The sequence below is a fragment of the Euleptes europaea genome, chromosome 2 (genome assembly GCF_029931775.1).
Source record: "Euleptes europaea isolate rEulEur1 chromosome 2, rEulEur1.hap1, whole genome shotgun sequence".
Taxonomy (NCBI): domain Eukaryota; kingdom Metazoa; phylum Chordata; class Lepidosauria; order Squamata; family Sphaerodactylidae; genus Euleptes; species Euleptes europaea.
The window spans coordinates 133,210,066-133,236,370 of NC_079313.1; the positions used below are offsets into that span (position 1 = coordinate 133,210,066).

At 49.1% G+C, this 26,305-nt stretch overlaps 1 protein-coding gene and 2 non-coding genes across 3 annotated transcripts in view; 1 reads left to right on the forward strand and 2 right to left on the reverse strand.

Annotated features, from left to right (window-relative positions):
• Positions 1–6,832: 6,832 nt before the first annotated feature.
• LOC130474032 (U5 spliceosomal RNA) lies at positions 6,833–6,948 on the reverse strand. Its single transcript, XR_008933184.1, has one exon. It is a non-coding gene; the product is annotated as a U5 spliceosomal RNA (small nuclear RNA).
• Positions 6,949–13,693: 6,745 nt separating this feature from the next.
• Positions 13,694–13,809, forward strand: LOC130474033 (U5 spliceosomal RNA). The gene has a single exon (XR_008933185.1). It is a non-coding gene; the product is annotated as a U5 spliceosomal RNA (small nuclear RNA).
• Positions 13,810–17,322: 3,513 nt separating this feature from the next.
• The window catches only part of SRMS (src-related kinase lacking C-terminal regulatory tyrosine and N-terminal myristylation sites), a 47,229-nt gene continuing 38,246 nt past the window's right edge, over positions 17,323–26,305 (reverse strand). The window contains exons 6-8 of the mRNA XM_056844641.1: positions 21,235–21,416; positions 18,691–18,847; positions 17,323–17,516 (exon numbers count right to left, since the gene is read on the reverse strand). Coding sequence (XP_056700619.1) covers positions 17,323–17,516; positions 18,691–18,847; positions 21,235–21,416 — 533 coding nt within the window. The remainder of the gene's footprint in view (positions 17,517–18,690; positions 18,848–21,234; positions 21,417–26,305) is intronic.

The following is a 26,305-nucleotide window of genomic DNA, read 5'->3' on the forward strand; positions in this document are numbered from 1 at the left end:
ACAGACTAAAGAAAAGGAAGGAGCTGCCAACACAGAGAGGCGACGACAGACGACCTTGAGTTTCGAGGCCTGATACCGATCTCAGTGCCTGGCAGGAATGCAGAGCAGGATTTTAAGCTAGATTTGAGTTCTCGTACTATAAGACCTGGCTCAGGCTAGCCTGATCTCGTCAGGTTTCGGAAGCTGGTTTAGTACTTGGATGGGAGAGTGCTAGGGAAGTCCAGAGACGCCATGCAGAGGAAGGCAATGGCAAACCACTTCTGTTAGTCTCTTGCCTTGAAGATCCTTCAGGGTTGCTATAAATTGGCTCTGATGTGACAGCTCTTTCCCCCGCCACAAAAACAGGGATGCCCCAGGCTGGCCCGATCTCATCAGATCTCAGACGCTAAGTAGGATCAGCCCTGGGGAGACTTTGAGGGGAGACTGCCAAGGAAGTCCAGGGTTGCTATGCAGAAGCAGGTAATGGCAAACCACCTTTGTTCATGTCTTGCCTCCAGGGTTGTGGTAAGTGGGCTGCGACTTGATGGCACTTTACACACACACGTTATCGAGTAGGAGAGTCCTTACTCAAGTTCTGCTTTGACCAAGACCTCACTAAGTAGATGTCAATTAGGGTTGCCAACCTCCAGGTAGTAGCTGGAGATCTCCTGTTATTACAACTGATCTCCAGCCGATAGGGATCAGCTCCCCTGGAGGAAATGGCCGATTTGGCAATTGGACTCTATGGCACTGAAGTCCCTCCCCTCCCGCCCTCCTCAGGCTCCGCCCCAAAAACCTCCTGCCTGTGGCGAGGACAGACCTGATAACCCTACTTGAGGACCCTTCTGGGTTGCTGTAACTTGGCTCTTACTTGATGGCACTTTCCACCACCACAATTAACAGGGATGCCCTGACCTGGATGGCTCAGGCTGGTCAGATCTCAACAGCTCTCAGAAGCTAAGCAGGGTCAGCCCTGGTTAGTACTTGGATCGGTAGGGTTGCCAGCTCCGGGTTGGGAAATACCTGGAGATTTTTGGGGCAGAGCCTGAGGAGGGCGGGGTTTGGGGAGGGGAGGGACTTCAATGCCATAGAGTCCAATTGCCAAAGTGGCCATTTTCCCCAGGTGAACTGACCTTCATCGGCTGGAGATCAGTTATAATAGCGGGAGATCTCCAGCTAGTACCTAGAGGTTGGCAACCCTTTGGATGGGAGCCCACCGAGGAAGTCCAGGGTTGCTACGCAGAGGCAGGCCATGGCAAACCACCTGTTCATCTCTCACCTAGAAAACCCTCCAGGGTTGCCTTAAGTTGGCTGCGACTTGATGGCACTTCACACACACACACATTATAGAGTTGGGGAGTCTTTATTCAAGTTCTGCTTTGACCAAGACCTCACTAGGCAGATGTAGATGCTTGGTATGGCATCTGGGGTAATTGACCTACCCTACAACTAGTGTAGCCAACCTCCATGCAAGGCCTGGAGATCTTCCAGAAATTATAACTCATCTCCAGGCTTCAGAGATCAGATCCCCTGAAGAAAATGACGGCGTTGGAAGGTGGACTCTATGGCATTCTCCCCCACCCAAGGTCTCTCCTCAAACACTGCCCTCCCCAGGCTCCGCCCCCGAAACGCCATGAATTTCCCAATCTGGACCTGGCAATCCTATCTTGAACCCTGGCTCAAGTAAAAATGCAGCTCTGACCATGATTGCAAATCTGAAAGGGAGAAAGGTAGCTTCTCAGGGAACTCTCTCCCCCCCCCCCCCGGTCTCTATGGTATTGTGCTTGTGGTGGGGAAGCCCCTGATTGGCTGCAGGGTTGACTGAACCAGAAATCAGTTTTTGCAATCCAGTTTCTGGGAAGGAAGGGAAAGTTTTAGTGTGATGCCACTCGGTGCTGAGTTTTGAAATTCTGAAAAGTGAATATTTGGGAAATCAGGTGTTGTGCAACAATAATTTATGACATACCGTAATAGAAAGGAGAAGTAACAGTGTAAAGGTACTGTTTTTTTAATGAGATATTCCAGAAATCTTTCCTTAGATCTGACTAATGAGATCGTATATTTATCTTTCTTTTGCTTTTTCTCTTGCTCTGTGCTTTTGCTCCTAAGGTGTGGATTTATTAAAACTGGGAAAGTTCCACCTGCATTTCTGCAGCTGATCAATGTGCGGGGGGAAAGGCAAGTTAAATTGCTAACAATGGTAAGATCGCCAGACTCTACAATTTTGTTTTCTATCCACACCATCTACCGAACATAGAAGAAAATCCCAATGTTAGTCTATAGCAGCAAAAAAATAAAAATAAAACAAGAGTCTTAAGGCATTTTAAAGACCAACACGTTTTAATTTCCAGCACAATCTTTTGTCAACATAGATTAAAATCCCTTTCGGCAGATATGCGTTTAACATAAGAACATAAGGAAGGCCCTGCTGGATCAGGCCAAGGTCCATCAAGTCCAGCATGGTGTAGTGGATAAGAGCGGTGGTTTGGAGCGGTGGACTCTCATCTGGAGAACCGGGTTTGAGTCCCCATTCCTCCACATAAGCGGCAGACGCTAATCTGAACCCTATGAGGAGTATTGCTCATAGGGTTGCCAACACTAGGTGGCAAAGCATCTGCTTGGCATGCAGAAGGTCACAGGTTCAACCCCTGGCATCTCCAGTTAAAAAGATCAGGTGGTTAGTCACGTGAAAGACCTCTGCCTGAGACCCTGGAGAGCCACTACTAGTCTGAGTAGACAGCGCTGACCTCAACGAACTGATGGTTTGATCCAGTTTAAGAAGGCTTTATGTTTCCATGTGTCCATTAGGCAGACATTTAGTTATGAAAGGGGGAAAGGTTGTAAACGCCATAGTCCAAAGTCTGTGAAATGCAAGTAGTACAAGCTGAGATGTAATCAGGGAAAATTCAAATATTATAATAAGTTCAGAGGCCACTGACAATAGAAGTAATTGGCGACTGTGCAATTTCCCCAGTTTTGTTACATATTTCCTTATCTTTATACTTACTGTTGTAGGTTAAATGCTAGAAAGGTGTGTCAGTCTCAAAGTGGTCAGACTGGCACTTCTGGTATCGAAATGAACCCAAGCATATGAGTTGGAAGCAATCAGTGCTATTCAAATAAGTCTTGGGCTATTTGTAGGGTTGCCAACCTCCAGGTGGCACCTGGAGATCTCTTGCTATTACTACTGATCTCCAGATTACAGAAATCAATTGCTTGGGAGAAAATGGCTGCTTTGGAGCCACACCTCATTTCTTCATGAAAGCTCGTACCCTGCCAGAAATTCATAGAATCATAGAGTTGGAAGGGACCACCAGGATCATCTAGTCCAACCCCCTGCACAATGCAGGAAATCCACAACTACCTTCCCGCACACACTCCTTGCCCAGAAGATGGCCAAGATGCCCCCCCCTCTCATAAGTGAGTTTTAAAGGTGCTACTGGACTCTTGCTCTTTTCTACTGCTATTGACAGACGAACACGGCAGGCTACCCATCGTGATCTGTATCCATGGAAGGCAACCACATTTAGCCGTACAGAATGGAAATCCATCAACCTTGATGGGCCTTAACACACACAACATAACAGGACAATTGTAAGCCGATATTGGCTCCAAACACACACACACACCTAACATTGCAGGTTTGTTTTAAGTCACACTTGCCCAAAACTCTCACTCCCCACCCCGGATTCTGGAAACAACAACTTCCTTGGCATTACTTGCAGCTGAATGCTTAAGTCAGGGAGGGGGAATTCCCCACCCCGATTTACTTGGAAAAAGCATGAAGGGCTGTCTTTACTCTAGTTGGGGTTTGTTTGTTTTTGGGCTTTTTTCCGAAGAAGAGTTGGTTTTTATATGCCGTCTTTCTCAACCACTTACAACCCTTTCCCCTCCCCACAACAGACACCCTGTGAGGTAGGTGGGGCTGAGAGAGTGTGACTAGCCCGAGGTCACCCAGCTGGCCTTGTGTGTAGGAGTGGGGAAACCAACCCGGTTCACCAGATTAGCCTCCGCCGCTCATGTGGAGGAGTGGGGAATCAAACCCCGTTCCCCAGATCAGAGTCCACAGCTCCAAACCACCGCTCTTAACCACTACACCACGTTGGGGGGCATGAGACACTTGCTAGAGCTCCATCACATTTACAAGAAAGTCATGCATTTCTCTGTACCTTCCAAGGGCAGTTATCACTTTCATGGACGGGGGAAGGAAAGATTCACAACCCCCCCCTCAAAGCCCCTTATTCTCCCCTCTGCCCTGGAGGAGCTGTGCTCTCCCTCACAGCAGCTGGTGATGGAAGAGATGTTGTTAGTCTTTGGGATGCTACCGATCTCCTGCTCAGTTGTGCCCTAACAGACTGACCCAGCTTTCCCCCCCTCCCAATTATGTGCTGCTACCAGGCTGGAAAAGACAGTCATGCTAGGAAAAGTTGAGGTCAGCAGTAAAAGAGGAAGACCCAACAAGAAATGGATTGACTCAATAAAGGAAGCCACAGCCTTCAATTTGCAAGATCTGAGCAAGGCTGTCAAAGATAGGACATTTTGGAGGCCTTTCATTCATAGGTTCGCCATGAGTCGAAAGCGACTTGACGGCACTTAACAGACACACACTCACACACCAGGCTGAGGCTGCCACCAGGCTGAGGCTGCCACCATGTGCTGCTACCAGGCTGAGGCTGCAGTTCAGGCCTCTTTGCGAACACCAAGGGTGCTTCGGAAGCTCGACGCTGCAAAATAAGATCCAGACGACCACGCAACATACGTCCCAACTCAGGATGGGGGGCCCCGCCCTGCAAAGGGACCCGCGCTGTTCCCCCCCCCACAGCCTGGTGAAAGTGCCAGCTGCCCCAAGGCGGGACGGCCCCCTCCCAGCGGAGAAACGAAGCTTAAGAATCTGGGGGCTGCCGCGCTCCAGCACGAGTTTTGGACGACCACCTCCCCCACCAGACACGGCCAGGCTCTGGGGACCGTGTCCTGCCAGGTTGACCCACGCTGGTCGGTGCCCGGCCCACACCCTGGCATGGGCATCGGCACCCGGAGCTTGGCAGACAGGCGCCCGCTCCGAAGTGTCAGCGGCCCCGACGTGAGCTCGGGATCCCTCCTTTTCTGGTGCAATAATTCACAGTGGGTAGCCGTGTTAGTCTGTCTGCAGTAGTAGAAAAGGGCAAGAGTCCGGGGAGCACCTTAAAGACTAACAAGAATATTTTCTGGTATGTGCTGCTACCAGGCTGGAAAAGACAGTAATGCTAGGAAAAGTTGAGGTCAGCAGTAAAAGAGGAAGACCCAACAAGAAATGGATTGACTCAATAAAGGGAGCCAAGAAAATATTCAATAAAGGAATATTTATTCAATAAAGGAATACTCAATAAAGGAAGCCAAGAAAATATTCTTGTTAGTCTTTAAGGTGCTACTGGACTCTTGCCCTTTTCTATTTCTGGTGCAAGATTTGCATTTCCGTGCAGCCAGGAGCACCCATCCGGAAGGGATTTCTCCAGGGTTACCGGCCCTTTCCCTGCCTCCTGCGGCCCTTTTGCAAAGCCGACGAGGCCCCCGATGGGAGGGCCCTGTGTGTGTGTGTGTGTGTGTGTGTGTGTGTGTGTGTGTGTGTGTTAAGTGCCCTCAAGTCGCTTCCAACTCATGGCGACCCTATGAATGACAGTCCTCCAAAATGTCCTATCTTTGACAGCCTTGCTCAGATCTTGCAAACTGAGGGCTGTGGCTTCCTTTATTGAGTCCATCCATCTCTTGTTGGGTCTTCCTCTTTTCCTGCTGCCCTCAACTTTTCCCAGCATGACTGTCCTTTCCAGTGACTCTTGTCGTCTCATGACGTGACCAAAATACGACAGCCTCAGTTTAGTCCTAGGGAGGGCCCTAGCAAGAACAATCTCCCAAGTCCATCAGCCTCCTTCCCAAACTACAATTCCCAGGGGGCTTTGCATTCGAGGGCGGGGCTCTGCCCCAGTCAAGCTGGTGCCTGCGCATCGCTGGCTTTGCAGCCTGCGTGGGGACCGCCCGGCTGGCCGCGGGTCTTGCGGGGGTGGGGGTAGCGGGGGCCGTTCTGCTGAAGGACGCGATTGGCTCACTCGCGGGGGGAGTTGCTTTGGGGGGAGGAGGAGCCTGGGCGGAGAAGAGCCGGAGTAGCGCAGGGTGGGAGTGGGAAAACGGTGCAACCGAGGTTACACACGGAAAGCTTTTAGAAAGGGCGTCAGAATACAACCGTTGCAAAAGAAAAAAAGTTTAAACGAAGAAGGTGAGTTAGGAAAGGAAGCGTTGAGATCTATCTTTGAACCAGAGTAAAGGCAGCTCTGCCGGAGCAGAGCCTCAAAAAATTCACGAATAACTCAAAAATGTTCCTCTCCACGGAAATCTTGGGGTGGGCAAAAGGACTCCATCCCCGCAAAGAGAACTGGCATAGAGGAGGGACTATTCAGCCCCTTGCAGATGAGCACCTGGGTGTTTGAATGACGCTAATTGCCCTCGGTATTCTCTCCGAACTACAATTCCCAGGGGGCTTTGCATCTGAGGCTGGGCTCTGCCCCAGCCAGGCTGGTACCCATGCATCTCTGGCTTTGCAGACGGCCTGGGAACTACCCGGGTCCCCCACAGGTCTTGGGGGGGGGGCATTTTGCGGAACGACACGATTGGCTCACTAACGGGGGAGTGGTTTTAGGGGAAGAAGTAGCGTGGGCGGAGAAGAGCTGGAAAAGCGCAAGGTGGGGGAACAGAAAGTTGTTATAAGGAGTGTCAGAATACAACTTGTTGCAAAAGAAGAAAGTATAAATAAGAAAAGGTTTAAGTAAAGATGGTGAGTTAGGAAAATAAGCGCTGAGATTTATTTTTGAACCAGAGCAAAGGCAGCTCTGCCGGAGCAGAGCCTCAAAAAATTCACGAATAACTCATAAATGTTCCTCTCCACGGAAATCTTTAGTAAAAGGCGAAAGATTTATACGATCTGAAGAGAAACCAGAGTATGAGTTGCGAAGGCGCAACCAGGCGCGGCACTGCAGCCACGGTGCACGCTGCACATACGGTGGCCCCTCGCCTTCGCACGGACTTTGACCATCCCATGCATGAGGCCGCAGCTCTGCGTTTGCGCTCCGGTGCGCAGCCCCGCGCGTCGCCGCCCCGGGGGAGTCGGGGGCTGCAGGGGCGGAGAGACCCGCTCCCCCTCCGCGCAATGCACGCCGGGGGCCTCGAAATGCAAATGAGATCCCCGGGACTCTCGGCCCCGCCTTCACAGGGCAGAGTGTTGGGAGGGGGGAGCGAACGGGCGGAGCTGGGGGGGGAGCTCGCGCGCCCTCTACAGGCCACATCGCGAACTGCAGCCATCTGCTGCCAATCCGGCGTCCAATTCGATTCAAGCCGGGTTGGCAGAGATGCCGGCTGCAAAGTGTCGCCTCTGCGTCCTGCCAACGCCCCCAAACCCCTTCGTGCAATTGCAATCCTGGCCCCTTCGGCGGCACCTGCCTCCCTCATTCAGTAGCCAGAAGGAATACGCTCCGCGCATCCTCTGCTCTCAAAACATTTTCGGGAACTGTAGTTTGAGAATAGAAAAGCTGCGGTGGGGGGGAGTACAAGTCGCATCTATATGATTGGAAACAGATCCTCGTGGATCCATGTGATTTTTCACAAATCCAGTTCCCCAGATCAGCCTCCGCTGCTCATGCGGAGGAGTGGGGAATCCAACCCGGCTCTCCGGGTCAGAGTCCGCTGCTCCAAACCACCGCTCTTAACCACTACACCCCGTTCGTTGATGGCTTCCGACCCATATGCTTGGTGTTCGTTTTGATACCAGAAGTGCCAATCGTCAACACCTTCGCATCACTTAACCTACAACAGTAAGTATAAAGATAAGGAAATATGTAATAAAACTGGGGGGAAATTCACAATCGCCAATTACTTCTACTGTCAGTGGCCTCTGAACTTTTTATAATATTTGAATTTTACCTGATAACATCTCAACTTGTACTTCACGGACTTTGGACTATGGCGCTTACAACCTTTCCCCCTTTCATAACTAAGTGTCTGCCTAGTGGATCCATGGAAACATATGGATCAGGTGTGGGATCCTTCTTAAACTGGATCAAACCATCAGTTCGTTGAGGTCAGCGCTGTCTAGTCAGACTAGTAGTGGCTCTGCAGGGTCTCAGGCAGAGGTCTTTCACATGACTAACCACCTGATCTTTTTAACTGGAGATGCCAGGGGTTGAACCTGTGACCTTCTGCATGCCAAGCAGATGCTCTGCCACTGAACCACAACCCCTCAGTGAAGACCCACTACACCGGTGTAGTGTAGTGCTTAGAGCAGTCATAGGATCATAGAGTTGGGGCCAGACAGGTCATCTAGTCCAACCCCCTGCTCAATGCAGGATCAGCCCTGACAAGTGCTTGTCCAGCCTCTGCTTAAAGGCTGCCCGCGAGGGCGAACTAACCACCTCTCTAGGTAGCTGATTCCACTGTTGAACAACTCTTAATGTAATCCCCCCCCCCCAATATCTAGCGGATACCTTTCTGCCCACAATTTAAACCCATTATTGTGAGTCCTATCCTCTGCTGCCAGCAGGAAGTGCTCCCTACCCTCCTCAAATACTTAGAGAGCAATCGTGTCCCCCCTCAACCTCTTCTTCTCCAGACTAAACATGCACAACTCCCCCAGCCTTTCCTCATAGGGCTTGGTCACACAGTGCCCAACACTCACACAGTGTTCCAGCCTCCAGAGGAGAACTGGAGATCACCCAGAATTACTACGGATCTCCAGACAACAGAGATCAGTTCCCCTGGAGAAAATAGCGGCTTTGGAGAGTAGACTCTATGGCATTGGACCCCGCTGAGGTCCTTCCCTTCCCCAAACCCTGTACTCCCCATGCTCCACCTCCAAAATCTCCAGGTATTTCCCCACCTACAGTTGGCAGGAAAAGAGGAAGACCCAACAAGAGATGGATTGACTCAATAAAGGAAGCCACAGCCTTCAATTTAAGAACATAAGAACACAAGAAAGGCCCTGCTGGATCAGACCAAAGCCCATCAAGTCCAGCAGTCTGTTCACACAGTAGCCAACCAGGTGCCTCTAGGAAGCCACTAACAAGACGACTGCAGCAGAACCCTCCTGCCTGTGTTCCACCGCACCCAAAATAATAGGCATGCTCCTCTGATACTAGAGAGAATAGGTATGCAGCATGACTAATAGCCATTTTAACTAACAGCCATGAATACCCCTCTCCTCCATGAATATGTCCACTCCCCTCTTAAAGCCCTCCAAGCTGGCAGCCATCACCACATCCTGGGGCAGGGAGTTCCACAATTTAACTATGCATTGTGTGAAAAAATACTTCCTTTTATCTGTTTTGAATCTCTCACCCTCCAGCTTTAGCAGATGACCCCGTGTTCTAGTATTATGGGAGAGGGAGAATTTGCAGGATCTGAGCAAGGCTGTCAAAGATAGGACATTTTGGAGGACTTTCATTCATAGGGTCGCCATGAGTTGGAAGCGACTTGACAGCACTTAACACACACACACAGAGTTGGCAATCCTATCAGCAATATTCCTCAATATGGCACCTGTCTCGTGTTTCAGGAAAGTGGGCAATGGCCTTACCTGGTGAGGACTGTGGTTGGCATTTGTTTCTCAGCTTGAACATAAGAAAGGCCCTGCTGGATCAGACCAAGGTCCATCAAGCCCAGCAGTCTGTTCACACAGTGGCCCAACCAGGTGCCTCTAGGAAGCCCACAAACAAGAGGACTTCAGAAGCACCATCCTGCCTGTGTTCCACAGCACCTGATATAGTAGGCATGCTCATCTGATCCTGGAGAGAATAGGTATGCATCATGACTAGTATCCATTTTTACTAGTAGCCACAGATAGCCCTTTCCTCCAGGAACATGTCCACCCCACTCTTCAAGCCTTCCAAGTTGGCAGCCATCACCCCATCCTGGGACAGGGAGTTCCGCAGCTTAAAATAGCTGCTGCCGGAGAGACACAAAATGTTATGAGCTTCCCTGAGGGGCAGGCTTCATGCTAGCGGTGGAAGTAAATGTGGCTTTTTTGGTAGATGGTAAATGTGACTGTGGACCTCCATAACCTGTGGGGTAAGTACCACTGGGTTAGAGTGTTGGCCTAGTGTCTGGGAGACCCAGGTTCAAATCCCCACTTTGCTATGGAATCTCGTGGGGTGACCTCTGACCAGTCATTCTCTCAGCCTAACCTGCCTCCCAGGGTTGTTGTGAGGATAAAACTCAGGAGAATAATGGGAGCTGCTTTGGGTCCCCCCCTTGGGAAGAAAAGTGGGATGTAAATATTAACATAAACAAACCTGGTTGGCCACTGTGTGAACAGACTGCTGGACTTGATGGACCTTGGTCTGATCCAACAGGGCCTTTCTTATGTTCTTATGTTAAACACACATCTGCTGAAGTGGATTTTAAGCTATGTTCACAAAAGATTATGCTGAAAATTAAAACTTGTTGGTCTTTAAAATGCCTCAAGGCTCTTGTGTTGTGGTTGTTTTGCTGCTATAGACTAACACTGGGATTTTCTTCTATGTTCGGTAGATGGTGTGGACAGAAAACAGAGAACAAGAGAAAAAGCAAAAGAAAGATAAATATGCAACCTCATTAGTCAGATCTAAGGAATGATTTCTGGAATATCTCATTTTAAAAAAACACAACCCACAGTACCTTAGAATCATTACTTCTTTTGATTATGTCATAAATTACTGTTGCAGAATGCCTGATTTCCCAAATACTCTCGTTTTCAGAATTTCAAAAACTCAGCAGAGTGGCACCACGCTAAAACCTTCCCTTCCTTCACAGAAACTGGATTGCAAAAACTGATTTCTGGCTTGAATACAGGCATACCTGGGAGATTTTGCGGTTTCGGTTCCAGACCACTGCAGTAAAAGCAAATATAGCGATAAACTGAGTCGACTTTTTTGGGTTTCCCGGTGCATAGAAAAGTTACGTTTACGCTACACTGTAGCCTATAAAGTGTGCAATGGCATTATGTCTAAAAAAAACCCATACATAATTAAAAATACTTTTTTTGCTAAAAATGTGACACGTAGACACGAAGTGAGCACATGCTGTTGGGGAAATGGCAGCGATAGATTTGCCCGACGCAGGGTTACCACAAACCTTAAATTTGTAAAATAGCTGCGAAGCACCGAAAAGCAAGGTATGCCTGTATGCAAAGTCATCCCAGCAGCCAATCGGGGGTTCACCACCACAAGCACAATACCATAGAGACCAGGGGAAAGAGTTCCTTGAGAAGCTGCCTTTCTCCCTTTCAGATTGGTGATCATGGTCAGAGCTGTATTTTCATTTGAGCCAGGGTTCAAGATAGGATTGCCAGGTCCTGATTGGGAAATTCCTGGGTTTTGGGGGGTGGAGCCTGAGGAGGGCAGCGTTTGAGGAGAGACCTCAGTGGGGAATGCTGCAGAGTCCACCTTCCGATGCCGTCATTTTCTTCAGGGGATCTGATCTCTGAAGCCTGGAGATCAGTTATAATTAGGGTTGCCAACTTCCAGGTACCAGCTGGAGATCTCCTTCTATTACAACTGACCTCCAGCCGATAGAGATCAGTTCCCCTGGAGAAAAAGGTTGCTTTGGCCATTGGACTCTAAGGCATTGAAGCCCCTCCCCTCCCCAAACCCCACCCTCCTCAGAGTTTCACTCACTATGAGAGTATCACTCACTTCACAGGTAGGGTTGCCAGGTCCCTCTTCGCTATCGGTGGGAGGTTTTTGGGGCGGAGCCTGAGGAGGGTAGGGTTGGCAACCCTACTTCACAGGGCCAACAGTGATGGGCGGGCAAACATGGTAGATTTGCAGGCTACATCCTGAATTGCAGCCGCCCATACCAAATCTGGCCTTAAATTTCCCCACCTCTTGGGGAAAGCTATGCAAAACCAGGGAGTGGGGCAACCCAGCAGCCAGGCTGTAGGTAGGCAGGGCTAGGTGCCAGGCTATTGGGGGGGGGGCTTTTCACTGCCTGCCTCTTTTTAGACAGGTGGCAGAGGCAGAGGTTGCCATATCAGTAGGGTTGCCAACCTCCAGGTACTGTATTACAAAATTATTATTAGTGATTAGGACAAATTACAACAAGTGTTATACAACAACCACAAATGCTATCCTACTATGATACATATATACAAAATTCTCTCAATGTCAACCACACAGGTGTACACATATTCTCGATGCTATAGATGCAAATATGCAATTTTTCTTTATGGTGAGGTTGAAAAGTCCAATTCAAGCAGGATATCCAATGAATGGTATAATCCAAAAAGAATGAGCTGGGGAACGGCTGTTTCAAGATGTTTTCTTCAGCCCCATGTTCAATTCATTGCAAAGTCCAAGGTCTGGTAATTTGTCATTAGTCTTCAATCCAATACTACTTCAAGTTAAATTCATGGTTCCTCAAGGGATACAATTCAGTGCTGATTTCCAAACCTACTAGGTACAGGCATAGTGATGCTCTTATTTGTTTAACCTTCAGGTACTAGCTGGTGATCTCTTGCTATTACAACTGGTCTCCAACCGATAAGAGAGCAGTTCCCTTGGAGAAAATGGCCACTTTGGCCATTGGACTCTATGGCATTGAAGCCCCTCCCCTCCCCAAACCCCATCCTCCTCAGGCTCCGCCCCAAAAATCTCCTACTGGTGGCGAAGAGGGACCTGGCAACTCTAGGTATTTCCCAACCGGGAGTTGGCAACCCTTCCTGGCCCCGCCCTCTTCCTGAAAATCACATGGATTTACAATCCATCATCATCTACCCACACCCCTTTGTCGTATTTTGGTCATGACATGAGATGACAATAGTCACTGGAAAAGACAGTCATGCTAGGAAAAGTTGAGGGCAGCAGGAAAAGAGGAAGACCCAACAAGAGATGGATTGACTCAATAAAGGAAGCCACAGCCTTCAATTTGCAAGATCTGAGCAAGGCTGTCAAAGATAGGACATTTTGGAGGACTTTCATTCATAGGGTCGAAATGAGTCGGAAGCGACTTGACGGCACTTAACACACACGCACACCCCTCAGGTTCCTCCCCTCCTTTCTGAAGGCTCGAGGGTGAAATTGTTCCCTAAATCCGTCTCACCTGGGGCTTTGCACTTTTCTATTTCCAAACTACAATTCCCGAAACGCTTTGGGGACGGAGCCCCGCTACAGTGCGGAGGATGCGCGGAGCGTATTTATTTCGGCGACTGAATGAGGCAGGGGGGTGCCTCGGAAGGGGCCTGGATTGCAATTGCACGAAAGGGTTTGGGGGCGTTGGCAGGACGCGGAGGCGAGACCTCGCAGCCGGCCTCTCTGCCCACCCTCCGCCCGCCCCAGTTCCGAATCGGACGCCGGATTGGCAGTAGATGGCTGCAGCCCACGAGGCGGCCTGCAGAGGGCGCGCGAGTCCCCCACAGCGCCGCCCGTTCGCTCCCCCCCCTCCCAACACTCTGCCCTGGGAAGGCGGGGCCGAGAGTCCCGGGGATCTCATTTGCATTCCGAGGCACCCGGCGTGCATTGCGCGGAGGGGGAGCGGGTCTCTCCGCCTCTGCAGCCCCCCACTCCCCCGGTGCGGCGCCGCGCGGGCCTGCGCACCGGAGCGCAAACGCCGAGCCAGGGTCTCATGCATGGGGTGGTCAAAGTGCACGCGCGAGCGAGGGGCCACCGTATGTGCAGCGTGCACCGTGGCTGCAGTGCCGCGCCTGGTGGGGCCGTCCCAACTCATACTCTGGTTTCTCTTCAGATCGTATAAATCTTTCGCCTTTTACTAAAGATTTCCGTGGAGAGGAACATTTATGAGTTATTCGTGAATTTTTTGAGGCTCTGCTCCGGCAGAGCTGCCTTTGCTCTGGTTCAAAGATAGATCTCAATGCTTCCTTTCCTAACTCACCATCTTTACTTACACCTCTTCTTTTTTACACTTTGTCCTTCTTTTGTAACATGTTGTATTCTGACACTCCTTATAGCAACTTTCTATTCCCCCACCTTGCGCTTTTCCAGCTCTTCTCCGCCCACACTACTTCTTCCCCTAAAACCACTCCCTTAGTGAGCCAATCGTGTCGTTCCGCAAAACGCCCCCCCGCCGAAGGCCTCAGGGGGACCCGGGTAGTTCCCAGGTCGTCTGCAAAGCCAGAGATGCATGGGTAGCAGAGCCCAGCCTCAGATGCAAAGCCCCCTGGGAATCGCCTTTTACTAAAGATTTCCGTGGAGAGGAACATTTATGAGTTATTCGTGAATTTTTTGAGGCTCTGCTCCGGCAGAGCTGCCTTTACTCTGGTTCAAAGATAGATCTCAACGCTTCCTTTCCTAACTCACCTTCTTTATTGCAACCTCTTCTTTTTTACGCTTTGTCCTTCTTTTGCAACGTATTCTGTTCTGACACTCTTATTCGTATTTTGTATTTTTATATTAGGTATTGATTTCATAATGTTGGATATAAGAACAGATTGATTACAACAATTTTGGGATCAGGTCCGTTAGCAAAAGATTATACAATTTAATTTTAGACGGGAGAGGGGGAAGTCATTTGATTGTAAAATTAGAAATACTATTTGTTTTTCTATTTATTAGTATTATTATATTTTTAATGGATATATTAAATGAAGAAAAATAAAAAAATTATTTTTTAAAAAAAACAACTCCCCTGTTAGTGAGCCAATCGTGTCCTTCTGCAAAACGCCCCCCCCCCCAAGACCTGAGGGGGACCCGGGTAGTTCCCAGGCCATCTGCAAAGCCAGAGAAGCATGGGTACCAGCCTGGCTGGGGCAGAGCCCAGCCTCAGATGCAAAGCCCCCTGGGAATCGTAGTTTGGCGAGAATACCGAGGGCAATTAGCGTCATTCAAACACCCAGGTGCTCATCTGCAAGGGGCTTAATAGTCCCTCCTCTATGCCAGTTCTGTTTGTGGGGATGGAGTCCTTTTGCCCACCCCAAGTGGGAACAGCCTGTATGGGAACAGAGGAAAAGATGTAAGTCATGCATGACTGGGTCACAGGTCGGGTCTGCGCTCCCCATCCTGGGAGAGACTGTGGCTCAGTGGCAGAGCCTCTTCTTGGCATACAGAAGGTCCCAGGTTCAATCCCCAGCATCTCCAAATAAAAGGACCAGTCAGTAGGCGATGTGAAAGACCTCTGCCTGAGACCCTGGAGATAGGGTTGCTAACCACCAGGTACTAGCTGGAGATCTCCTGCTATTACAACTGATCTCCAGCCGATAAGAGATCAGTTCACCTGGAGAAAATGGCTGCTTTAGCAATTGGCCTCTATGGCATTGAAGTCCCTCCCCAAACCCTGCCCTCCTCAGGCTCTGCCCCCAAAACCTCCCGCTGGTTGCAAAGAGGGACCTGGCAACCCTACCTGGAGAGCTGCTGCCAGTGTGAGTAGACAATCCTGACCTCAATGGACCAAGGATCTGGTTCAGCAGCTTCATGTGTGAGGAGGGGCCCCTGGCTCAATATTAGAGCATCTGCTTGGCACGCAGAAGGTCCCAGGTTCAATCGCCGGCATCTCCAGTTAACAGGATCAGGTAGTAAGTAATGGGAAAGACCTCTGCCTGAAACCCTGGAGAGCTTCTGCCAGTCTAAGTAGACAATATTGGCTTTGATGGACCACGAGTCTGGTTCAGTACAAGGCAGCTTCATGTGCGACCCTGTAAACTGCATCCTTGTGGAAATAATGCCTTGGATGTAGTAAGGCTATTTTTTTCCAAATGTTTGGATACGTATTTCTCAAAGTGCATCACACTGATAAGAAGTTTGTAACTAACTACATGATTTAGTCAGATTTTGTGGCCAATAGTTTAATACATATTATAACATTTTAATCCTATTTCATCCTTGAACGCATACACAGAGCTGCCTTCTGTAGAATCAGACCATCGATCCATCAAGGTCAGTATTGTCTACTTATACCGGCAGCGGCTCTCCAAGGTCTCTGGCAAAGGTCTTTCACTTCACCTGCTGCCTGGTCTTTTATTACTGGAGATGCTGGGAATTGAACTTGGGACCGTCTGCATGCCACGCAGATTCTCTGCCACTGAGCCGCGGCTCTTCCCTGTGGGGTTTGCCCTGACATCTTGAGATGGGTTAACCTGGGAGTGACTGGCCTCAGGTCACTCAATGAGCTTCATGGCTTTGTGGGGATCTGAAGTCCAGTTTCCCAAGTCCTAGTATGACATTCTAACCACTAACCACCCTGGTTCTCTTTCTTGATTTGGTCCGGTCTGGCAGGTTCTCCAAATGAATGGGAATATTTGATTAACCAAAGTGTTGGCTTTGCTGGTAGGAAGTAGGGTGTTAACCAATGGGTCGTAATGTGCTGACTTTGGTTTGCAGAGAGCTACGTCTTTGAACCCCTACTTTTCTCCAGATGGCCTTGGGCAAGGCACTGGTACTGAAGATAATAAGGATCAACTGGTGGCCCAGCTTAGAAGAAGAGTTAGTTTTTTATACCCCGCGGCTTACAATCGCCTTCCCTTCCCCCCTCCACAAGAGACACCTTGTGAGGTAGGAGAGGCTGAGAGAGTTCGGAGAGAACTGTGACTTGCCCCAGGTCACCCGGCAGGGTTCATGTGGAGGAACGGGGAATCAAACCCGGTTCTCCAGATTAGAGTCCACCGCCCTTAACCACTACACCGTGCATCCACAGTCGAAAGCTTCCAACAGTTTAATGAAACTCAGATCATTTTAAAAGGGGACTCAACAAGTTCATCGAGGACAGAGCCATCAATGACTATAAGCCACAATGGCTAAATGGAACCTCCATGTTCAGCAGCAGTATACCTCTGAGTGCTATTTGCTAGGGGAACAACAAAAGGAAAGGCTTGAGCTTGCCTGCCCTGCATGAAGTCTATCTTATCGGCTATTGTGGGAAAAGGGGAGTCTGGCCAATGCAAGCCCTTGGTTAGTTCCAGTAGGATTCTTTTCCTGTTCTTATCGAACAAATTACCCCCAGGCGATAATCATGTCACCCCAGAGCTCAGTTTATTTGCACAGATTTATTGAATAATGAAAATCAACCTCAGTACTTATGAGTCAATCAACCTCGGCGCAAGTAAATCAGTCCATAGCTTGCACGAGGAGAACTTTGCATCTTCTGCTTCCTTTCACAAGGACATCTTAGCGATAAGTATCAATAGTAAACGATCTTCAGGCGGACACATCCAGGAAAGTGGGGGGGGGTCTTCGTTGGACCTCCCGAGAAAAAGGCCTTCACATATTCCAACTTCAAATGTCTAAAATGTTCTTTAGGCCCAAGGTCGGCTTAGGTCGGGGGTATCTCTAGCAGTTCCTACTAATCCTGTTGAGGGTCCAGGAGTGACTGTCCATTGTTGATGCCGTTGATGGCATTCTCCCTTCAAGAGAACGAGTGATGCGACCATTTGTAAACAGAGAAGAGCTTCCCCCTCAAGGTAAGAAAAGTCGGTCTGTCGTCAGGGTTAGCTTTCCAGCAGTCTAGCATGATGCTGTATATTTCAGAACTGCAGTTGTTAGGCCGGGGGAGACGGTAGCCACGGGTAATCTGCTGGATTGTTTCTTGATTCGTCATCCCTGCAGGAGGAAAGTAAAAAAAAAAATTAAACTTTATATTCAAATACATATATTTGTTTTTTCTTTTGCTTCACTTACTGCCTTTGTCCCCAGTGGAGAACCAAAGCAGCTTGAATAGTCTCCTCTCCTCCAGGTTTATTCTCACAACATCCCTTGGAGGTAGGTCGGGATGAGGGTGTGTGACTGGCCTAGGGTTGCCAACCTCCAGCTACTAGCTGGAGATCTGCTGCTATTACAACTGATCTCCAGCTGATAGAGATCAGTTCACCTGGAGAAAATGGCCGCTTTGGCCATTGGGCTCTCTGGCATTGAAGTCCCTCCCCTCCCCAAACCCTGCCCTCCTCAGGCTCTGCCCCATAAACCTCCCACCGGTGGCGAAGAGGGACCTGGCAACCCTAGATTGGCCATGGTCACCCAGTAAGCAGAGTGGGGGTTTTCCATGGCAGAGCGGGAATTTGAACCTGGGTTTCCCAGATCTTGGTCTGACACACTAACTACTACACCACACTGGTTCTCATTTGCATTTGGCTGGGGGAAAGTGGTCTAAAGGAGGGTTGCCAACCACCATGTGAAGGCTGGAGATCTTCCAGAATTACAACTGATCTCTAGACAACAGAGATTAGTTTGCCTGGAGAAATGGCTGCTGGGGAGAGAGGACTCTATAGTATTATACACCACTGAGGTCTCTCCCCTCCCCTCTCGCCCTCGCCATATTCCATCCCCAAATCTCCAGAAATTTCCCAGCCTGGCATTGGCAATGCTATGTTTTGGATGACACTTTCAGGGGAGAATCAATAGGCCATGGAAGGAGTAAAGTTCCCTCTAGTGGTTGATTCGATATTACATCGCTTTGTTTCCCTGCAGATTTAAACTGGTCCTTTCCTGCAAATGTTTTCCCCACCACCACCACCATTCCCCTTTAACATTAACCCAAATTGGCAGGCAGTTCTACTTGCAGTGATCATTACAACAGCCCTGAACATTTGCATTATCATCTCCATACGGTGGGCAGTAGCTCGCTAAAGGACAGATGGCGAGGGTATTGGTAAGGGCAAACTTGAACCAAGTTTTCTTTCTGGTTTGCACTCTTAGCTGCTCTACTTGACTGATCAAGAAGGTCAGAGGACGAAAACCCACATCAGAAGAGAAAGGGCATGTTCAGAGAACACCTTACCTTCGTAGGGGCTTTGCCCATATGTAAAAACTTCGTAGAGAAAAATCCCGTAAGACCAAACATCTGATTTGAGGGAGTAGGTCTGGTAAACAGCTGCTTCTGGGGCCGTCCATTTTACGGGGATCATGGCGTTGCCGCTGGTGGAATAAATATCATCCTGCAGGGAAACCAAGAACGGGTCTTTTGCAAAACGGGTTCAAAATAGTCCCAGAGTTTGCTTTGGGCTGAGAGATTCATGAAAGCTTAATTGGGCATCGCCTCATGATCTAGTAGGGATTGTTGAAATGGCCACTGCTACTGTTCATTGTCCAATATTTTGACCCATCACGTACATCGTCTCAGTAATCATCACAGCTGCGTGGCAAGGTAGGCCAGCACTATGACAATTTGTAGATGGAGGGGGAGCTGAGGTTCAGAGATAGAAACTTGCCATAATCATCGGTTTAGTTCATGGCAGGATTGATATGTGGACTGGGAGCTTCCTGGTTTATTTTGATAGGGCTCCTGGCACAGGAGAATTCCTCAGTAGACTGTGTGAGGATTAGAACACCCTTTTCAGAATTAATGGAGAGCTTTGCAGTTCAGCCATATTATGCATCCTAATCTTAGAACATTATCATCTGCATAAAGGCAAAGAATCAATTTTCCACCTGTGTGATGTAGTGGTTAACAGTGTCGGACTAGTATCTGGAAGACCCAGGTTTGAATTCCCACTCATGCCATCGAACCTCACCGGGTGACCTTCGGCCAGTCAATGTTTGAGGGAAAACCTCAAAGGGGTTTTCCACATTTTCCTTGCCAGTATGTTCCTGCTGCTTCTGTGCCCCCTATATTTTGCACATGTTTTGCTCATTCTAGTGATAGATTATATTTTACATCTCTTTATGTCTGGCATTTCTCCCTGCAGATTTAAACTGCATGCTGGACATGAAAATGATGTAATAATGAATCAACCACTAGAGGGAGCAAAGCACACGTGGAACAGATCCATCCCCTCCCCACCCCAAGCAACAGAACCACACAAGCGAGGAAAAATGAGAGTTCAGAAAAGCCCACTCTATCTCTTAGACTAACCTACCTCACAGGGTTGTTGTGAGGGAAAATGGAGGAGAACAATGTAAGCTGCTTTGGGGCCCTGTTGTGGAGAAAGATGGGGAACAAACAAACAAACACAACTTTAGGGACAAAGGAGATTCACAAACCGGGGGAGACTCTTCAGTCTCCTGTCTCTCTTCCCCCTTTAAAGCTGGGTGGGGGGAGGAGGAGAACGATATGTGGGTTATCCTCCCATGTTCATTCAAAAGTCACATCTACATCATTATGGTGATTTTTGCTATGAAAGAACTACACTGCTCTGAAGTTAAGGTTTAATTTGGATTATTATTATTGTTGTTGTTGGTTTTTATATGCAGACTTTCTCTACCACTTAAGGAAGACTCATACCGGCTTACAATCCCCTCCCCTTCCCCTCACCACAACAGACACCCTGTGAGGTAGGTGGGGCTGAGAGAGCTCTAAGAGAGCTGTGACTAGCCCAAGGTCACCCAGCTGGCTTCATGTGCAGGAGTGGGGAAGCCAACCTGGCTGACCAGATTAGCGTCCGCCGCTCATGTGGAGGAGCAGGGAATCAAACCCGGTTCTCCAGATCAGAGTGCACAGCTCCAAACCACCGCTCTTAACCACTATACCATGTTGGCTCTCTATTACTCCTTTGTGTCTGTTTTCTTTAGCTTCCTAGATTCTCTGTTGTGAGTATGTGGTTTTGATTTTGTGGGAGTTGTGTTCTTGGTTGCACAACTCTCAGGGGAGAAAGCAGCTGTTACCCATCTGGGGATCTGACCTGGATGGCCCAAGCTAGCCCAGTCTCATCCAGGTCAGGTAGCCTAATACAGATGTGAAAAAAGAGACAGGCACAGGGCTTTTGGGTACGTATGTGCAGAAAGCTTCACCTGTACAGTTCTATGATTCAAGAAAAGGAATAATCGCTCCTTATCACAACATACGATGCTCCTGCCTATCAGTAAAGCAGAAGGATGTGGCCACCCACAGGGATGGTCAGGATATTTTGCTTGCTTGGGACACTCCCCAGGTATGCAGGACAAAATATTACTTTGTAATTTTTTTAAAAAGGCCACCACCCATAATGGGTTGAACTAAGTATGCTCAATATTCTCTGGGAGGCAGGGAATGTTGAGGGCTGTTGAGCATCAGTTGAAGGGTGGAGGAAACAGAGAGAGGTGGGCAAAGTAGCCGGCTCAAGTGTGTAAAATATTGGAGGGGGGGTGATCCAGGGTGTGCATTTCCTAACTATCCCTCCTCTTGGGTTGCCAACCTCCAGGTGGGGCCTGGAGATCTCCCAGAATTACAACTGATACCCACACTACAGAAATCAGTTCCCCTGGAGGAAGTGGCTGCTTTGGAGGGTGGACTCTATGGCATTAGACCTCACTGAGGTCCCTCCCCTCCCCAAACTCTGCCCCCTGGCTCCACTCCCCCCCAGAATCAATTGTAAAGGCAAAGTTTCCAAGATTTTCTTGAACAAACCTTGAGGAGTCTAGCAAGGCCGAAATCAGCGATTTTGCAAGCCAGGTCGTCTCCCACCAGAATGTTTCTGGCTGCCAAATCTCTGTGAACTACATGCTGCTCTTCCAGGTACGTCATCCCGTCAGCCACCTGGCAGGAGATGCTGAGTAGGTGATGCTTGGTGAGTTCCTTCCCTGCTATACCTTCAAAACCCAGAAAGAGTGAGAGAACCTTCATTAATTTCCAGTGAAAAGGAAGTACAGACCTCTTGGTGCAACATTTGCTGAAGATTACAAAAATGGGTGCCAAACTCTTTGATATCCTGGTGGTGAAAACCTCGCTATCTGTAGGGGCACAGGAACACACGAAGCTGCCTTATACTGAACCAGACCTTTGGGCCATCAAGGTCTGTATTGTCTGCTCAGGCTGGCAGCGGCTCTCCAAGGTCTCAGGCGGAGGTCTTTCCCTTCACCTCCTACCTGATCCTTTTAACTGGAGATGATGGGGATCAAACCGGGGACCTTCTGCATGCCCAGCAGATGCTCTTCCATTGATCCATGGAAGAGTGCAATGGATAAGGTTGTCAGCTCTGGGTTAGAAAATAACTGGAGATGTTGGGGACAGTGGGGAATGGGGTTGCCAGCTCTGGGTCAGATAATTACTGAAGATTTGGGGGGTAGAGCCTGAGGGGGGCAGGGTTTAGGGAGGGGAGGGACTTCAATGGGTATAATGCCGTAGAGTCCACCCTCCAAATTGGCTATTTTCTCCAGGTAAACATCTCTGTCGCCTGGAGATCAGTTGTAATCCCAGGAGATCTCCAGCCAGCACTTGGAGATTGACATCCCTAGAGGGGAGGGACCTCAGCAGGGCACAATGCCATAGAGTCCACCCTCCAAAGCAGCCATTTCCTCCAGGAGAACTGATCTTGGTCCACCAGAGATCAATTGTAATAGCGGGAGTTCTCCAGGTGCCACCTGGAGGTTGGATGGCCTTCAGAGGCACTCCCGTACATTATAACCTCAAAGCTATTCCAACTTTTGAATGGAAGTAGAGCCAATTTTTCTTTTCCTTATGAAATATCCACAGGGAACATTCACATTCCTGGAGATCTGTCGATTCCCAATGACCTGCCGGAAGATCTCGTCTCTGGTTTTGCAGCTGTGCGTTTTTCGAGGAAAATTCCTGTCTGGTGAATGGACAGGAGCGGACCGTTTCAGGTGGGCTCACAGTGGGAGGTTTGGCACAGACTCCCAGGATACCCAAGGGGTTTGGTGGGGCTGGATTGGTGACAGGACTCGCTCCAGGTAAGCCCCGGCATGTGTTTTCAGCACTAGAGCTTAACCCGGAAGTATGCAGTAAGGACAGACGAGAAAACAGGCGCAGAGGGTATTTCAGCAAACAACGACACGAGAGATTTTTTTTTGGGGGGGGAAACACACAGAGATGTAATTTCACTGGAAGAGCAGCTGTAAATAAACCAAACCTTTATTAAAAGCATTTGAGGTTTGCCACAATGCTTGTTCCCCAGAAGGCCCATGCTGCTGTCCTCTCCTGTTCTTTTGCAGAGTGCATTTCCCCCTCCACAATGTGGAACTACAAAGAGCCAGGCGTCATGAGACCCTCAAACCCTACAGCTGGAATTCCAGATGTTTAGTTTGGCCGAAGAAGCAGCTGTGGGATTCCCCAGTACAAACTGGGCTGTCATTCTGAGAAACATTTTTAAATCTTCCTCCTTCTGCTGTTTCCCTCAACAAAAATTACCCCTTTGGGTTGCTTTCAGCCTTTATAGGGGGAATTTGAATAATCGGGGGAAGGCTATTTTTGAATAGGGTAAATGGTGGGTGAGTAGGGTTGCCAACCTCCAGGTGGTGGCTGGAGATCTCCTGCTATTACAACTGATCTCCAGGTGACGGAGATCAGTTCCCCTGGAGAAAATGGCCACTTTGGCAATTGGACTCTATGGCAATTGGACTTTCCAAACCCCACCTTCCTCAGGCTCCACCCTAGGGTGGAAGAAAAAAGGAGGGGAATAAAACCCAACCTAAAAACAAAAGCTGGGTACCCAAAGTTGGGTGAAAGGAAAATTTATATGTCTATGTATAAATACTAAAAGTATAATTTATTAGAAGCTCTATATAAAAGTTAAAATTATTTAAAAGCATTAAAATAGCACAATGGCATTTCCTGAGGTTGATAACTATAACCACTGAAGAAAATGGCCACTTTGGCAATTGGACTCTATGGCAATTGGACTCTCCAAACCCCACCTTCCTCAGGCTCCACTCTAGGGTGGCCAACCTCCAGGTACTAGCTGGAGATCTCCTGCTATTACAACTGATCTCCAGCCGATAGAGATCAGTTCACCTGGAAAAAAATGGTGGCTTTGGCAATTAGACTCTATGACATTGAAGTCCCTCCCCACCCCAAACCCAGCCCTCCTTAGGCTCCACCCCAAAAACCTCCTGCCGGTGGCAAAGAGGGACCTGGCAACTCTAAGCTGACCCCAGCTGTATTCTAAAAATACTTGCTGGGAGCCAAGAAAAGTGTTGGCAGTAGGGTTGCTAAATCCAAGTTGGGAAATAACTGGAGATTTTGGGGGTAGAGCCTGAGGACGGTGAAGTTTGGGGAGGGGAGGGAATTCAGTGGGGCCAAAAGGGCTATTTCCTCCAGGTGAACTGATCTCTGGCACCTGGAGAGCAGTTGTAATAGCGGGAGACCTCCGGCCACCACTTGGAGGTTGGCAACCCTAGTTGGTAGGTGCCATGGTGCCCACAGACACTGTGTTGGGGACCCTGGCCTAAAGAGTCCCGACACAACAGAGATTAGGGTAAAACGTTTCAGAGGAGGCAGCACTGGTTGTCCCAGACAGGGCTGCCAAAAGCCCCCATGATATAAGATTATCTCTGGGGGTTATTATATGAGTGTACTTTTTACCTCCCTTCAGAAAAACGCACAAAATGTTTAATTAGAACAAGTATACTGCTAACTGTTTCCCAGCAGCTAACTATTTCCCCAATTGCTATTATCTTGCAGTGTCTTTCCTGCCTTCCTCAGCTCCTGGAATTTTGTACCCAAACAGACAAGATGAGGATCGTACATCTCAGTCTGCCTATAAAATGCAAATTTCAGGTTTGTTCAGCCTCAGTTTGTCTTGAGGCAGTGCAGGGAAGGGAGAAGAGGCTTAACCCTTCCCTTGCAACTCGGTTTCACCGAGGCCATTCATGCAGGGCTGTCTCCCTCGCGGTCACCCTGCCGACTGCTTCGGGGCTTCCTTTTGATTATGCATGCCTTTCCCGACTGTCAGAGGTCGCCTCGCTCTCCCCACGCGTTTCCGTGTGTTTTGCCCGTGTTCTGGATGCTATTTTAGCCAGAATGCGGAAAACGCGGGCAAAACGCGTGGAAACGCTGGGGGGGGAGCGTGAGCGACCTCTGATGGTCAGGAAAGGCACGCATCATCAAAAGGAAGCTCCGAAAGCAGTTGGTGGGGGTGACCGTGGGGAAACAGCCCTGCATAAACGGTGGGGGAAAGTTGTGTTTTAAAGGACGCATCTCTTCTCCTGTGGAATGCTAATAACTAAGCAGGGAGCTGAGTTCTGAACGGGCGAAACTGCGTGGGAGTTGAAGGTTTCCCTTTCCCTTCCTTGCAGGGCCCCGCGGCCCTCTGAAGCCGCAGCTGCCTGCAATTTGCATTTTATGGTCAGAACCCGATTGTTATCTGCCTCTCACCTGTTTGACCTCCCCTGCTCCCCAAGTCTCTCCTCTGAGAAATTTAATTGGGCAGGTCTTAGATTGCAACACTGTTGGGTATGTCTTACTGTAACACAGCAAGATCGAAGACATAGGATTGGGCTGTCCAGGTTCCCAGGTGCGTTCCAGAGATGATTATGACAACTTTATGCTGCAATCGACCCTTGGGACACTCAAGGATGCTCTCACACAAAGCCTTCCTATTGCCTGGGAACACATTGCAAAAACCTCCTTCAGGTTCATCCATGTCCTCCATGAGCCCCCAAGGGTTGATGCAAGGAAGTGCCAGCGACACAGGGTAAGAAGGAACCAAGGCAGGCCTAAGGGTGGTCTACGCCAGCATGGCATAGTGGTTAAGAGCGGTGGACTCTAATCTGGAAATCAAGTTTGATTCCCCACTCCTCCACATGATTGGCAGACTCTAATCTGATGAACCGGGTTCGGTTTCCCCACTCCTCCACATGAAGCCTGCTGGGTGACCTGGGTGACCTTGGGCTAGAAGTCACAGTTCTCTCCAAACTCTCTCAGCCCCACCTACCTCACAAGGTGTCTTTTGCGGAGAGGGGAAAGGAAGGCTAGAAAAGGTAGAGAAAAAGATGGGTATAAAACCAGCTCTTCTTCTTCTATGCTAAATATTCCAAATTCTGCTGATTAAAAATTAAAGCTGATCTCCAGACCACAGAGTTCGGTTGCCCTGGCAAAGCGGCAGCTTTGGAGGGTGGACATTTTAGTCTGGAGATCAGCTTTAAGTCCAGGATATCTCCAGGCCCCACCTGAAGGTTGGCAACTCTCCATGGCAATAAGGGTTAGACAAAGAAGTGTAGAGCTGGAAGGGACCTCAAGGATCATCTAGTCCAAGGATCATCTGCACAACACAGGAAATTCACAACTACCTCCCCTCCCACTCCTCCAGTGACCCCTGCTCTATTCCTAGAGGAAGGCAAAAAACTCTCCAGGATCCCTGGCCAATCTGGCCAGGAGGAAAATTGCTTCCTGACTCCAGTGTGGCGATCAGCCTTACCCTGGGCTTGTAAGAAAGGGCCACGAGAGCCAAACACTGGCGCAACCCTTCCTGCCCCTGTCATAATTGCCTAAGGTCACAGAATCAGCCTTGCTGTCAGATGGCCATCTAGCCTCTGCTTAAAAACCTCCAAAAAAGGAAAGCCCACCACCTCCCGAGGAAGTCTGTTCCACTGAGGAACCCCTCTAACTGTGAGGAAGTTCTTCCTAATGTTTAGCTGAAAACTTTTTGATTTAATTTCACCCCGTTGGTACCAGTCCAACCTTTTGGGGCAAAAGAAAACAACTCCACTTCATCCTCCATATGACAGCTAGGGTTGCCAGG